Source organism: Botrytis porri (assembly GCF_014898465.1).
Source record: "Botrytis porri strain MUCL 3234 chromosome Unknown BPOR_005, whole genome shotgun sequence".
In the NCBI taxonomy this organism is placed as follows: Eukaryota; Fungi; Ascomycota; class Leotiomycetes; order Helotiales; family Sclerotiniaceae; genus Botrytis; species Botrytis porri.
The window spans coordinates 2,412,767-2,428,071 of record NW_024066079.1 but is presented as its reverse complement, the minus strand read 5'-3'; the positions used below and the strand labels follow the sequence as shown (position 1 = coordinate 2,428,071).

The 15,305-nt window shown below is 41.1% G+C and overlaps 5 protein-coding genes across 5 annotated transcripts; 1 reads left to right on the top strand and 4 right to left on the bottom strand.

The window, feature by feature from the left end:
* Positions 1 to 1,424: 1,424 nt before the first annotated feature.
* EAF01_004391 (uncharacterized protein) lies at positions 1,425 to 2,309 on the bottom strand (the record flags this gene model as incomplete). Its single annotated transcript, XM_038912645.1, has 1 exon — positions 1,425 to 2,309. The coding sequence occupies one exon, from the start codon at positions 2,307 to 2,309 to the stop codon at positions 1,425 to 1,427; it is 885 nt and encodes a 294-aa protein (XP_038772329.1).
* A 1,094-nt stretch (positions 2,310 to 3,403) lies between these two features.
* Positions 3,404 to 6,681, bottom strand: EAF01_004390 (chitin synthase I; the record flags this gene model as incomplete). The annotated part of the gene is made up of 4 exons (XM_038912644.1): positions 3,404 to 4,103; positions 4,150 to 6,011; positions 6,081 to 6,289; positions 6,663 to 6,681. The coding sequence occupies 4 exons, from the start codon at positions 6,679 to 6,681 to the stop codon at positions 3,404 to 3,406; spliced, it is 2,790 nt and encodes a 929-aa protein (XP_038772328.1).
* A 2,148-nt stretch (positions 6,682 to 8,829) lies between these two features.
* Positions 8,830 to 9,448, bottom strand: EAF01_004389 (uncharacterized protein; the record flags this gene model as incomplete). The annotated part of the gene is made up of 3 exons (XM_038912643.1): positions 8,830 to 9,090; positions 9,156 to 9,253; positions 9,313 to 9,448. 3 exons carry the CDS (start codon positions 9,446 to 9,448, stop codon positions 8,830 to 8,832), a joined length of 495 nt encoding a protein of 164 aa, XP_038772327.1.
* Positions 9,449 to 9,683: 235 nt separating this feature from the next.
* Positions 9,684 to 12,888, top strand: EAF01_004388 (uncharacterized protein). Its single transcript, XM_038912642.1, has 4 exons — positions 9,684 to 10,645; positions 10,707 to 12,166; positions 12,226 to 12,279; positions 12,395 to 12,888. The coding sequence occupies exons 2-4, from the start codon at positions 10,713 to 10,715 to the stop codon at positions 12,690 to 12,692; spliced, it is 1,806 nt and encodes a 601-aa protein (XP_038772326.1). The 5' UTR covers positions 9,684 to 10,645; positions 10,707 to 10,712; the 3' UTR covers positions 12,693 to 12,888.
* Positions 12,889 to 14,909: 2,021 nt separating this feature from the next.
* On the bottom strand, positions 14,910 to 15,095 carry EAF01_004387 (uncharacterized protein; the record flags this gene model as incomplete). Its single annotated transcript, XM_038912641.1, has 1 exon — positions 14,910 to 15,095. One exon carries the CDS (start codon positions 15,093 to 15,095, stop codon positions 14,910 to 14,912), a length of 186 nt encoding a protein of 61 aa, XP_038772325.1.
* Positions 15,096 to 15,305: the final 210 nt, after the last annotated feature.

The following is a 15,305-nucleotide window of genomic DNA, read 5'->3' as shown; positions in this document are numbered from 1 at the left end:
GGTTGATGGGCCGAGAATTTTGTAACATGAGGTAAAAGGTTGAGGTTTAAATAGAGCGGTTTAAATATTGGCCGGTACAGTTACCGATTCCGAAATTAAGCTTATTCTATAAAAGCGAAAGTGAATTCTCGGTGGTAGTTGTGAATGAATCGATCATGCCTTGATATCTGAGGTGATCAGCTGACACTTGAACGAAATGAGATGAGGTTGGAAATAGTGAAGGAGAGGATAGATTTTGGAGAGGAAGGTATGAAGTAAAGAGTCCCAAACTCATCTAGAATAGTAACAACATACCTAGGTACTATCGTCTGATTTAGCCAAAACAACTCCCGTGCATATCTCAGGCGGATTGTAATAATGCTTGAGGAGGTCAGTTTACCTAACTGAAAGACGTCGTTTGACTCCAAAGGTTGGCCAGTTTAAGTCAAGGGAGCTTGAATGAATGAAGAGTGAAGTAATATTGACTGAGCGTTCCTTTCTAGCCCTTTCTGAGCGAAGGCGATCATGAGAATGAGAGCATATAAACGCGAACCAGTGCCAAAGGCCAGAGTGTGAGAGAGGATGATGCAGAATTATATTACGTAGCTAGGATCTGTGATGCTGGTATCGTATACATCTATTTCCTACCTATTTCCTATTAGGGAAAAGAAAACAAGAAAAGGAAGAGAAATAATCAAGTCTATATATCTTCATCACCAACTCTCGAGGTTCTGTTTTTGCAGCAAGAAAAGTTCATTCTCCTCATATCATCATCATCTCCACATTTAAAAGTACAAATAACGAAAGAGCGACTGTGAAAATTATCAGAGTTGCAAGTCTACATTTCGCAATATTTCAAAACTTGGATTCATCTTGGGAGACTCTACTAGGTAGACATGTAATTCCATATTCAAATAAAATCCTTAAAAATAACAACCCACTCCAAGTAAATCGAGCGTAAATCTGGAATAGAGAAAGAGCAATCGCCTTTTTGGTACACAACTTTCTAAATCCTTTCTTTCACGTTGAAGAGTTCCTGCCATAATAAGCGAAATCCATCTAGCCTAAGCTCTAACTTTCTCGCTTTCCTTTCTAGATGATCTTTATGATGTCAGTGAAAGAGATTAGCTACCTATTTAGTAATATCTCAACGAAACTCTCCTAGAATTCAAACCATTGCAAATCAATAAACTCAAGACAAGTATTGAATGGAGTGATTATAATTCTATCAAGACTTTCCTTGGGAATAGAATTACTTTCAGCCCGTTGAGTTGAAGATATTCCGTATTCAAAGAAGGAAAAAAGACGTGGAGTGTACACCATCACAAATGAACTTGGTGTCAAAGTCTTCAGTTTTGTTTTGAATTTTGAGTTCGCAGAAATGATAAAAATACATATCCATCTATCCCAAACCTCACAAACCCACTCATCACCCTACCACCCTCCTAACAATTCCAAGGCCAACTCCCCTCCTCCACAATCACCTCCTCTCTCCTCACTCCCTCCCTCTCTTCCAACCACCTCGTTTTCAACCCACTCCTCTCCCTCTCCTCCTCACTCTCAAACAATCTTCTCTCCTCCCCTTTCACACCCCATTTATCCCTTCCTCCCCTCTTCCCCCTTAACACCATCCCCGTCCCCCATAGATCTTTTTCCCACTCCCCATAACCCCTTTCCCTCTCCCCTTTCATCGTATCCTCGCATTTCTCCGCATCAAACTCCTCACTCTCCTTATCCATAAATTCGGGATTGATTCCTTCGAATACAACTTCCACTCCTTTTCCTTTCCCATTCCCATCCTCTCGATCATTCCTCTCCCTACTAGGACCAAAACTCGTCCCCATCCCCAACCCTAAAACCCCACAATGCAACTTCCCAAACCTCTCCCTCTTAAACCCATGACTCACAATCATGATTTTTTCAGCCCACCCCCCCGTCTCCCTCCAAAAAGCCAGTAACCCCCTCACCAAATTCTCCCAACTATCCAACGCTTCCTCCTCCAGCACAATTCTTCCCCCTCCCTTCTCCGTCCTCAAATCCCCCACTACCCACAGCCCCCTCTCAACCCCCACATCAAAATACCCTCCCGCTTCACTCCTGCACACCTCTCCTCTCGTAAACCCCCCACTTATCACTAACAAACTATTCTCATCTCCCCTCCATAATTCTGCTGCACGCGTAATGTGTTTAATAAAGGTGATCCATTCTCGACCGGCTTTTTGGAAGGGAGCGAGAAGCCATGAGGATTCGAGCTCGAGGGGGCCGGAAACATAGATAGCGTGGCAGGTAAGGAGGATGAGATGGGTTGGTTTGGGAGAGATTGGGTGCATTGTGATTTTGAACCAGGGAGGAAGGGGGTATAGCGCGAGATGATGTTTGATGGATTGCTGAGTAATTATATATGGATCATATAAAGTAGGTAGGTAAGTAATCTTATTTGAGTAGATAAAACGACAATCAATTAAAAGAAACAAGTAACTAACTATATAAATCTCTCAAAAGACAAAACAGAAACCTATCAGATACCAAACATCAATATATCACACAATAATTCACACACCAATTCCGTCTACGTATACATGTATCAACATACTCATCCAACCTCTCAAAAATTAAGGACACTTCCCTTCGATTCGATTCGGTTAACCTTAACCTGCCTAGACTTAAACCCCACCCCCCAATCATGCACGCGAAAACTTCAAAAACTTTAACTAAACTACCTCACTACCTACCTACTCACTAGGTATATATATCATCTCCGCAATCAACTCATATTTAAGATTTAGATTTATCAATACATGCTAATTTTGCAAGATCTCCTTCATACTATCTATCTCCCCGTATCTGCAATTACCTTACCTTAGTTTTACTTCCAGCTTATTATAGCCCACACTACACACTACACACTACACACCACAAATGAATCACACCCACACACAAAACACCATTTCAAAGAATATTTGTTATCCATATTTCATATTTCGTATTTCATATTCATACCCCCCTCATCATCTCTTTATAATCTTTCTCCTAATATTCTACACTTTCCTTTCGTCATCCACATCCACAACCCTTACCCCCATCTCATCTCCACCCCCCAAAACTCCATCCATTCTATAAATATAAAATACCACCCCTTTCCCTTCACAAGAGACCAAGTAATAAGTCATGCAATCATAAGAATTCCCAAATCCTCTCGCTCCTAATGAATCATAACAGAAGAAGAAAGAAAAAATGGTAAAATCACGCGAGTACATACAAATTGCATGTACCACCTCCCCTATCCACCTCCGCTAACTAGGGTATCTTTATCCTATCCTATCCTATCCATGCATTGCATATCCAGTGCATTCATATCTTAAACCCTCGATTCTCAAAACCACATTCTTCCCGTTCCTCACTCATATCCTTTTTCTCTAGAACACTAAACACCTCTAAACATCCTAACAATCAGAAACCACATCGCACCAATAAACTTAAAACAACTCAATCCTGCCACACTCCATAAGACCACAGCCATATAAATCGTACTCTTCGTCGTATCATCAGTACTCGTATCGATCTTTTCCAAGCCCGCTGTACTAAGCACCGCACTTGTGAGTGCAAAATTACAAACCAACCAGAATAACACTACTGAAGATCTGAACCATTTGTAATAATCTTCTTGCTTCTCTTCTGCCGAGAATTCACGTTTCTCGGGTGGAGCTTTGATTTGAATCTTGCGCATTTCGGATTCATATTGAGCGTTAAGATCACCATCGTCGGTGGGAATGTTGACGTCGACTTTACCACCAGCTTTGAGCACAGCGGATGGAAGTTTCTCGGCTTTGTCATCTCCTTTGGTACCCCATGTAATATCGTGAGTGTTACAGAAAGCGTAAACGTTGAGAATGTTGATATATGTTGGGGTGAGAAGAAGATATTGAAGGAAAGATGTGAACATGTGCCATGGGTCGAAGAATAAAAAGGAAGAAATGAACCAGAGTAAATAAGTTGAGGCGAGAGAAATGATCAGAGTATAGAAGATTTGGTTCTTGATAATATCCGTCCAATTGAATTGGTTTTTCGCAATTTGAGTTTGAATTGATTTAACCGTGATGAAAATTGAAGCAAACATTAGGTATCTATGCCAGTTAGTAGGAGAAAATCAAACAAAGTGGAAATACTCACATCATGATGATGATCCAGAAATAAACCATAGACATATAAACTTTGTTCGTTCCTTGAGGTCGATTTCCCAGCGCCAGAATGAAACAGGTCAAAAGGGTAAACAAGTAAAGCCATTCGAAAACAACACCAAGAATTACACCAACATTACCCAGTAAGTCAGCACTTCCGAGAGATGTAGTCAGGATGTGAAAGACCAAGAAGAAATTACCAAGAGCGAACCAAGCGAAGATCATGTTAATTGTTTGATATGTGAATTCAATCAAGAACATGATTTTTCGTAAAAAGCTGTGATCACTGCGAAAAATTTCATAGAAATGAGCAAGAGCATAGATAGCAGCGAAAAAACTTCCGTTAAGCCATCTTCGACGTTGCAAAATAAGTTCGGCCATTGTATCCGGTACATCGGTTTCTCCAGTAGCAGACTTGACGTATTGTAAGATCCAGTGACAATTTCTCTTTGATACCAATTCGAAACACAAAATACGATCTTCGGCAAGGTACATATTAGCAGTGAAAATCCCAGCGTTTGCTCCGTGCATTTTCTCTCCTGCAAAGTACTTTTCCAGTGGCCCATTTCCAGTTTTATCGTTTTGTAACGCAACATATCGATATGCAGAGAAAGCACCTGGCAACACCGAAATGAATCCAAATGCCGATTCAAGAGGTTTGTCCAGAATATTACTCATCTTGTACTCGAAATTTTGGGTAGCAACCAATGGATTGAGCAAATTCTTTCCTCCCGGACCCAACATGGCTTTGATCTCACCACAAGCTCCTGCACAATGTGGTTCCAAATCGAAAGCTTTCCATAGATGATAAATCGAATCCTTTCCTGGTTTTGTACCAGCATCGATGAGTACACAAATATTAGGATCAAGTACCCTACCAAAGGCTTGGAAGAACCATCTGTGAGAGTTGATCTTTTTCTGATTCTTTTCCTTCAAACAGAAAAGCAATTGAACGGGTTGCTGTTTTGGTGTGAGTGTAACAATATCCTTTTTCAAAGCAATTCCGACTTGAGTTGTATATTCGTAGATATGTGCCGTCACATCCTTGCCATTGACTTGTTGCTTCGCAATTCCATCTTGATAAACTCCCAAACCAGCCAAAACAGCTCTTGTTCTTGGGTTAATCTTAGCACGTCCATCACTGACCACACACACTACAATCTTCTTCCAAGCATCCTTTCCCCATGTTTTACTATCCTTGCGAGTGCACATGAATTCAATATTTTTGAAAACTCCGTGCATTGTTCTAGCAAACAATACATCATCTTCATTATACATTGTAACAACGATGAAGAGTTCTGTATGCCGAGGCTTTGCAAAGAGTTTTTGTCGCAATGTAAAGCGCTCCTCGAAAAATTCACTGGGGTCGCATGTTGCGGCTGAGTATCTCATATGTGTGAACTCATCTCTCTCCGGTGGTGGTGCATGATTGACTTGGTTTAAAAGCTTGGGAGGAATCGGACAATCAAGTACGAGATTTCCATTAAACAGTTGAACTTCCTTAACCGTCTTGTATCTTCTTAGCGTAGGTACAGGCGTCGCAGATGGAGATTGTCCAGCCCCGTCATAACCACCTTTATAATCGGTGCCACTAGCTGAGTGCGGATCTGGACCATAAGGTTCGTGCGATTGTAGAATTGGTTGATGGTCATCATCGTCATTGTAGTAGGGGTCTTGCGCTGGGGGGTAATTATGTAAAGGGTGTTCTTCATGAGGAGAGGGTTGGTATGGAGGTTGGTAGTAAGCATCGTGATGCGCGTTAGGATCTAGAGAATATTCCGAGTCGTAGCTTTGAGTGAGATTGAGGGGCATGCGCTGATGGTATTGGCTTTGATCTAAATGTTCGACCGAATACTGTATGATACACATTAGCTATAATGATATCTCTCTGCAGGCACAAGGCTCAGCCAAATATATACTTACAGATGGTTGAGCTTGCAACTGATCACTTGGTGTTCCAACTCTATGTGCTCCAGGACCCATAGGTATCTCGAGATTGTGCATTCCAGGACTGGGTGAAGTGGTATGTGGTCTTCCATATGGCGCATCTTCTAGTTGGTACCCTTGAGGGTGCGGCGACTGATGTCTATTATTCATATTGTAATAATCGTCTTGGCCTTGGCCCGTCGGATCTGTGTAGGCTGAATATTAGAAAGGCTTATTATAAACAAACAAAAAGTGTGTATTTTGTAAATAGTCCTCTCCACAAGAAGAGATGATGTTTCTGCCTGTCCTAGCGGAAGGTAGAGTGAATGTTTAAAGTGATTCAGTATTCCATCAAGGAATCCTTCTTGCGCAGCAAAGTTCAACTTGATTGTGCCTTTTCGTGTTGGTTGCTATGCGCCGCAAAACTGGATACACTGGTCGACGTGAATGGTCTTCAAGACAACAAGACGATTTGATTCCGATTTTGAGAATCATTCACTGCTATCACCATGCGAAACTCGGATAACGTGTGCTTGGGAGGTGGAAAATAGATGTGCGAAAATAGATAGGAGGACATACCTAATCGATTATAGGACATGGTATCGATGTATCAAATTAACCTTCCTATTTGTGATGAGATCTGTGGGGTGAAGGGGATTGCGTGGGAGCAAAATGAGGTTCCTTGCGATGGGCTCAAGCTCAGTTGGGAATGTCTTGCCGTCAATCCTCCAAGTGAGATGTGCAAGGTTGTAGATGGGTTCAGTTGATGCGTAGGGTTGGAATTAACTTTTCTGCACCCCTATTCTTTCCTTCCTTATGCTCCGAGAGTCAGGATACGAAGATACGAAAGCACAGAAGACAGAAGTTAGAAGAGATGGCAATATTTTCTGGGCAAGGTTGTTCCGAGTTAAGACAGAATTCTGCTTGTGAGAGGTGGTTTCACCTTGAGAAGGGCCGCGCATTAAAAAGGATGTTAGAAATTTGGTAGGGATTGTGATAAACCGAGTGGATGATCAGAAAGTGGTTGCCAAGGCAAAGTAATCCTAGAAGATCCCTTGTAACTTTTGTACATGGTGGTGATTATCTTGTATCTACTTGGTACTCGAGTTGTAGAAAGACAGTTCTAAGGTTTCATATCATCAGATATCGATAGTAGGTGAGTTTGGGTGTTTTGGATAGCACGGAGCAGATTTCCCTCCCCTCCCCTCAAAGAAATGACGCTGGGTACGTAAACGTTGTTGGCTCGTGAGTCGAGAGAAGATTGGATAATTATCTTAGATCTGGAGAGATACAGATCTACATTCAAGCAGGGTATCAAGTGTCACAATAATATCATTACATTAACTATATATTTGATATATATTTGATATATATTTGATATATATTTGATATACGCGTATTGTTCCCAATTGCCCAGCCTCCCATTTCTCATTTTTCACTTCTCTCACCCAAAAAGCGGAATCTATATTAGAAAGCCTCTTATTCTTAATCGTGGCTCATAAGGATCTCTTTGTCAAATCATCAGTATACGAAGCGCTGCACTACATACATACTAATATAAGAGTTTAGGGAAACACGTCGCTCCCAGAACTAGGTAAGAACTATAAAAATGGTCTCAAAATAGAAACTTCACTAAAACCAAATGCATTCATCCACCACGTGCACATGGCAAGGTTCCGCAGCAAGACTTCAAATTCTCCATTCAACCAATCAATGATCATTTGGCCTTTCATACATAGCCTTTTTTGGACATTACAGGTGCGGCTATGCAAGAAATGCCACCATCGGCAGATGCTTCAAAGATCCATGTGAGAAAGAGTGAGAAAGAGAGAGAGAGAGAGAGAGAGAGCCTTTGAGCGGGAAGCTTTTTTGGGTATAGGTAACTCTCGGAAGCCTACGTTTGAGGCTGAGTATAAAGGTTCAAGCATCTACCGTATGGTTTCAATGACATCGATCGATTTTCCCGATTTTCCGACGTCACATTCATGCTTTATATTCATACCTGACTTTGTCTTGGTAATATATTCACGGGTTATAAAGTACATCTCGAGTTTCTCAAGTTCTTGAATATGGTGGCTGAGATACTGAAAGATTCGCGTTCAATCATCCATAATGGCTGTAAGTGGTCCGAACGATTGCAAATACGAATCAAGGCAACGCATATGCAGCGTCCTTTCAGCTGTTGAATGTTGGCAGTGCACTTTGGTAGTATCGGAAAAGATTTCATTAATTACATGTTTGCTATGTTGGAGGTTCATCATTCGAATACCTAATATCCAGTGGGGTTTTCCATGGTGGGGGAGGGGAGTTTGCTTCAACGGTCGTGGTCAATCTTCATGTCAGCCTTCATGCGCATAGGTAATCATGTCGTATACATGAGAAGTTGAAAGGTTTCTTTACTTCGGATGCTTGAGACTTGTTGATTCACAAGAATGCGGTTGCTATTCGTCTTGGCACCGTTTCTTTGAGAGAGAATTTATGTTGACAGACACTTAATCCCATCTTCTCATCCTAATAAATACCTAGTATGCTCACCGACATTTGGATAATGACATAAAAATCACTATGACAAGAAGACTTTCCCATGCATGTCATCATGATACAGTAGTACGGCGTACAAAGCTTCTCAAAAAGTCAAATTGCATCCCCCGCTAATACATGGACTAATGAGCATTCATATAATTGTGATCTCTAACCTTCTATCCATATATACATGGCATCATGGCATCATAACATCAAATCTCCTTCATTTCTCAACATCCGGAAACGTCGACTTCAAGAAATTCTTAGAAAACCTCGTACACTGTTCATAAGCAGCCTTGAAGCCATCATTCCCACCATAGTAAGGATCATCTACTTCCTCGGGGCTAGAACCTCCTGCATACTCTCCAAATAACATAACTTTGGCTTTACCCTCAGTTCTCTGTTTCAAGGAGAGAAGATCTTCAAGATTGTTGCTATCCATAGCAAAGATGTATTCAAAGTTCTTGAAATCATTGATAGAAACCTAGACGAGATGTCAATAAACAAAGTTCAACCAACAGTGTGATGAATGTATCAGATAAAGCTTGCCTTTCTAGCCTTGTGCTTATAATCACAAATTCCATTCTCTCTAAGGATTGCCATAGTCCGTGAATCTGGGGAAGATCCGGTATGATAAGCTGCAGTTCCTACATGCAAAGATTAATCTCTAAATATCTAAAGGAAATCTTAACCGGAATGAAGGTACCACATGAATCAACATTAGATATCAAGGATGCGTAAGGACCCTGGGAGACCATGGATCTAAAGATTCCCTCCGCCATGGTTGAACGACAAATGTTTCCCAAGCAGACAAACAAGACTGAAATCGGTTCTGTAGACATTTTGATAGATATTCGAGTGATTTAGATGTACTCGAGTATCTGGGGGGGGGCTCTTGGTTGGGTATGAAAGTGTTTGAATGAATATCTTGAATCGAAGAAGAATTTGATTTGATGATCAATCTGTAGCCACCCGACCGTTGGGACCCGAAATGGATTTTCCGATGCCGATAACTATCTATTATTTCGATTAACTTATCACTCCTTCATTTCTACATAATTTCCACCACATCACAACTTTCATTAACTTTCATTTATCAATTGATGATCAAAAAATACAACTCTAACCTAATCGTTAAACTGGCCCATTCATTCATCCGTTTCCTTTAACACAATCCCCGCATATCTTATCTTGCACCTGCATCTGCGGTAATGAAGTAAAGAAACCAATCAATGGTACTTATCAATTCGTTATGCTCACAATGCCAGCCAAGGCTGGTAAATCGAATATCCATCCAATCACAATGGTGGGATACTTGCATATATTCCAGGAGTAGTGTGTAAATACCAAGGCGTCGTGCATCGTTCACTGCCCAGGTGTTGGGACAAGGCGGGGATACTACCCGAATCCGGATGGTGATAGAGTTGTACAACTTCATATCGGTTACATTTCGAGTGAAATGCAGGACATGAGCATAAGTGTGTATCCAAGCCGTGTCGAACATGCAGGTATGGTGGACCAAGCCGAATTGTAAGCTGAGATCAAGTAATGGCATGATGGGCAAGATCAGGAACCAAAGGATATGTTCGCGTCTTGTGTCAATCTTATCCTATGTTTTTCGAGAGAGCGATACCACGACAACGATAGATTGATAAGGGGCAGCTTTTGTTGTTAGAGAGCAATGATATGAAATTCAGTAAATTCCAACCATCATAGACTCAAATGGATCTTTGAGGACGACGAATGGCACCATTAGACCAAGAGATTCGGCCGATAGCACCTGCCTCTTTTGTAACATATACTTCACATCTTTCTTGGCTTACATTACGTGAATAAGATAACAATACTTTTTACCATCTTCCCCTCTTCTATGGAGCCAAAGGCGAAGGCGATCAATAAAAATATAATCAAGTACAAAAGGCAGGCAATTCCCATCTCGCTGGTCACTTCTTTCCTTCCAAGTCCAACTTCGACACCTCTGATTTTACTGGTGTTCTCTTGTTGATACATCTTCGTAGTCCTTTCTAGGGCTTAACATCGTGAGTTGATCACCATTACCAAAAAGGGCAATACAACATTACTAACACCTCAACTCTGAAGATCAAGATGAAGTTCTCTCGCGTGGTTTCTGGTTTGGCAGTATGTAGCTTTGCTGCATGCGAGTCTTCCATGGAGCTCTTGGAATCGCTTCGCGAAATCCCGCAAGGTTGGGCTCAACTTGAGAAACCTCGACCATACAAAACAATCAAGCTTCGAATTGCTTTGGAACAACCAGATCATGAACTTTTCGAGCAGAAGCTTTATGCTGTCTCATCACCTGATCATGTCGAATACGGTCAACATCTCGAGCGTGAAGAGCTTAAACGATTCATCAAGCCAGCTGATCAAACTACTCAAGCCGTTTTATCATGGTTGGAAAAATCTGGTATCTCCGAGTCAAACATCCACAATGATGGAGAATGGATCAACTTTCGTACTTCAATTAAGCAAGCGGAGGATATGTTGAATACCACTTTCCATTACTACGCTCATCAAGATCAGAAACACAACAAGCAGATTCGAACATTGGGATATTCTATTCCAAGAGAGGTTTCAAGTCACATTACAATGATCCAACCTACAACCAGGTTTGGTCAAATTAGAACTCAACGCAGCCAAGTATTCCGTGAGGACTTTGGTGCTCTTTCTTTACCAGCACTCAATACTACTGCCTGCAATGCTACCATTACTCCTCAATGTCTACGAGATCTTTACAATATTGGCAACTACACTGCTAAGGCAAATCCCGAGTCACGTCTAGGAGTCGCTGGATACCTTGGTCAATGGGCAAAGTATGATGGTCTAGAAGCTTTCTTGGAGAAATATGCTCCATATGCTGTTAGCCAAAATTTCTCCTATGCACTCATCAATGGAGGTTTGGATACACAAAACTCAACAAACGATGACGGAGAAGCGAATTTAGATATTCAATATGTTGCTGCCATGGGTTTCGATACCAATATTACTTACTACAGTACTGGTGGTCTAGGATTTCTCGTTCCAGATCTCGATCAACCATCATTAGACGGCAATCAAAATGAACCATATTTGGACTATCTTAACTATATGTTGAGTCTCCCGAACAACCAATTACCACAAACAATCACAACTTCATACGGAGAAGATGAACAATCTGTTCCAGAAGCTTATTCTAAAACCGTGTGTAAGATGTTCGGTCAATTAGGTATGAGAGGTGTATCTATTCTTTTCTCATCTGGAGATACCGGTGTGGGATCAGCTTGCCAAACTAATGATGGAAAAAACACAACACGATTCTTGCCCATTTTCCCAGCAGCTTGTCCTTATGTTACTTCAGTAGGAGGAACTCGATATGTGGAACCAGAAGCAGCGGTTTCTTTCTCTTCAGGTGGTTTCAGTGATAGATGGCCTCGTCCTTCGTATCAAGATGATGCTGTTAAGGGATACTTGAAGGTTCTGGGTTCTAGATGGAAGGGTCTTTATAATCCTAAGGGCCGTGGTTTCCCAGATGTTGCGGCACAAGGTGTTAGATTCCATATTATGTTAGTATTTTCTTTCCATATGAAGTAGCTTATGAGTTTTCATGCTAATATTATATCAGGGACGTTGATTCTATCACCGGAGTTGCACGAGATCAATTACTTTCTGGAACTAGGTATGACTTATTTTCCCATCTCTTCCTCTTAATCTAACATCTTATCCTTAATCCTTTTTCTCTTCTCGTATCTCCTAATCCAACCAAAACACAACTAAAATTCCCTTCTCACTAGTGCATCCTCCCCAGCTTTCGCAGGTATCATCTCCCTTCTCAACAATGCCCGTCTAAATGCCGGTCGTAAACCCCTCGGTTTCCTCAACCCTTGGCTCTACTCGATCGGTAAGAAAGGTCTTACCGATATTGTTCACGGAGGCAGCACCGGATGCACTGGAGTCGATATGTACTCCGGCTTACCAACCCCATTCGTACCATATGCTAGTTGGAATGCGACAAAGGGATGGGATCCAGTGACTGGATTGGGAACTCCGGATTTCGCAACTTTGTTGAAGTTGGTTAATAAAAAGGATTAAGTCTTTCTAGGACGAGGGGTGAGTAGAGAAAATATAATATGGGTTGTCTCGCTCGGTTTATGGGAAGTGATGGGAAATCTGGATGGTTGTCTTAGGGGATTGTCTTTGTTGGTCGTATGTAGGATAATACAAATTTGAATAAATTTAAAATTCTGAAACTAGTATCAGATATTGGTGTGCATACGTGGAGCATGAAACTACTTTGCTGGGGAGTCCGATGGTACTTGCTTAGGTAGTTAAGCGCACAAAGTCATAAAATCACCAGCGAGAATTGAGCGACCAGATTGAGATTGAGATTTAACGTGGATGGAGTGTGAGTGTAAGTGTGAGGTATGAGTTATGAATGTTGAAGTAGAGGAATTTGATATAGTGAGGGCAGAACATTTTATCTCCTGAAAATACAACAGCTGAGGCTTGAGCTTGAACTTGAATTGAGAAATTAAGGATGGTTTGGGGATTTGGAAATTAGGGGGGAGGATGGGTTTGGGTATGGATTTGGAAATTAGGGGGGGAGGATGGGTTTGGGTATGGATTTGGGTTTGAGTGTGAGAAAGAGGAAAGAAGAAGAGGGCGGATGGGAAAAGAGGAGAAGCGAGAGAGAAGGAGAGGAGAAGAGGAGGAAAAGGGGATTGGGCAAGGAAGATTCTCAAGATATAAGGTGCATTGAGGGCTGTGGGCTATAGAGTTTTAGGACTCGGGAATGGGGAGTGGAGATTGGTTTGTGTGGGAAAGGGTGAGATGGGATGGTGATGGAGATAGTGATAGTGATAGAGGAGATGAAGTTTTATTGTATATCTCGAAAGAAAAACGTCTGCATTTTCATGGTGATTATCTTGAGATATACAATGAAATTCAGAAAATGAATGGAGATGGTATAGAGAGAAGAGTTTTGTTGTACATCTTAAGAAAAGAACTGTTAGTTAGATCTTCAGGGAGATTGCTCTAAGATACACGACAAATCTCTGCGGATAGATGGCATAGAGAGGAGTTTTGTTGCATGTCTTCGAAAGTGAACTGTTGGATTCTCAGGAAGACCTGTTGGGGTCTCAGGAAGAAGGGTTTGCGAGGTGCAACAAAAGTTTGACAGACCTGTTTGATAGAAGAGATGGAAAGGACGAAAATTAGTTTTGTTGCATATCTCGAAAGGAAGAACTGTTGGATTCTCATGACGAAACAACCCAAGATATGCAACAAATCTCAATTGGAAGAAAGAGATATAGGATTTTGTTGCACATCTTCAGAGACGAACTGCTAGATTATCAGGACGAACTGGCGGATTCTCAGGAAGAGAGCTTTACAATATGCAACAAAACTTCTGAGAAAGGAGAAAGGGGTAAGAAGAAATAATCATTTAGCGAATGTGAAAGAAGACGGAGAGAGAGAAGTTTTGTTGCATATCTTCCAAAACGAACTATTGAATTCTCAGGACGAACTAAGATATGCAATAAAACTTTAAGAGTCTTTGTCGAGAGAAAGGGGTAGAATTGTGCAGTGCGTATTTAGATGAGAAGGGAATGGAGACTCGAGATGAAGAAGGTTTATTGCTGCAAATATCTTGAAAAGAGATCACCCAGGGTTTTAGAGATATTATCTTTGAGATGTATAACAGATCTTCATACGAATTTGACAGGAAAGAAGAAAAGAGAATAGAAAGGCTTATTACACATTTCCACAAACGAACGATTAGATTCTTAGAACGAATGCTTTTGAGATGTACAACAAAGTTCAATAGATCTGTTTAATATAAGAGAATAGAAGCGATGAATAGTGACATGACGGATATTGAAAGAAGATGAAGAGAAAAGATTTTCACTACACATCTCACAAGAGATCATCCAGATTCCCCAGCACATCATCTCTGAGAAGCGCAACACACCTTAGTTTTTAACTTTTCAGACCTACTTTTCGAAACGAAAAAAGTGTATCTGATCCACCCTTCCCCCTAAATTTCCACCGAAACCCCCCTTTCAAGAAACACAAGCACCACTAATCCAAATTCCCAGGCCCAAGTAATCCTGATATACAAAATAGAAAAGATACTAACCTAGCTACCTAGCAATACCATGCATGATACTACAAGATAAAAGACAAAACTCAATTACAAACCTCATTCAGAAAATAAACTAACTTCCCTCACATCTTCTTTTTCTCTCTTCTTTAGCTTCTCCTTTAGCTTTTCCTCTTCTCTTCTTCTATCCCTTCCCCTCCTTCTCATCCTCATCCTCTATCCCTTTTCAATCCACTTCCACTTCCACTTCCACTTCCACTTCCACTTCCACTTCCACTTCCACTTCCACTTCCACTTCCACTTCCACTTCCACTTCCACTTCCACTATCCCTTCTCCTCCTTCTCTTCCCTCTTCTCCCCCCCCTCATTTCCTTCTTCCTTCTTCCTAAAACCATATACAATATCTCAGTATCTACCTAGTAAACAATATATATATATACCAACTACAACCACAAAATCTCAAACCCAAATAAAATCTCCAAAGACATACCCTTTACACTTTACACTTTACACTTTACACCTCAAATCTCAACTCCCAGCCCCCGACTCTTTATCCCCAATCCTCATTACCTATACCCAACCCCCCAAAAGCAAAGAATATCAAT

Excerpts from the sequence above, each read along its gene's own strand:
- EAF01_004388 (XM_038912642.1), top strand. The coding sequence starts at position 10,713 with ATGAAGTTCTCTCGCGTGGTTTCTGGTTTGGCAGTATGTAGCTTTGCT. Across the intron at positions 12,167-12,225 it reads GGTGTTAGATTCCATATTAT|GGACGTTGATTCTATCACCG; the intron begins GTTAGTATTTTC and ends ATATTATATCAG. Across the intron at positions 12,280-12,394 it reads CAATTACTTTCTGGAACTAG|TGCATCCTCCCCAGCTTTCG; the intron begins GTATGACTTATT and ends CCTTCTCACTAG.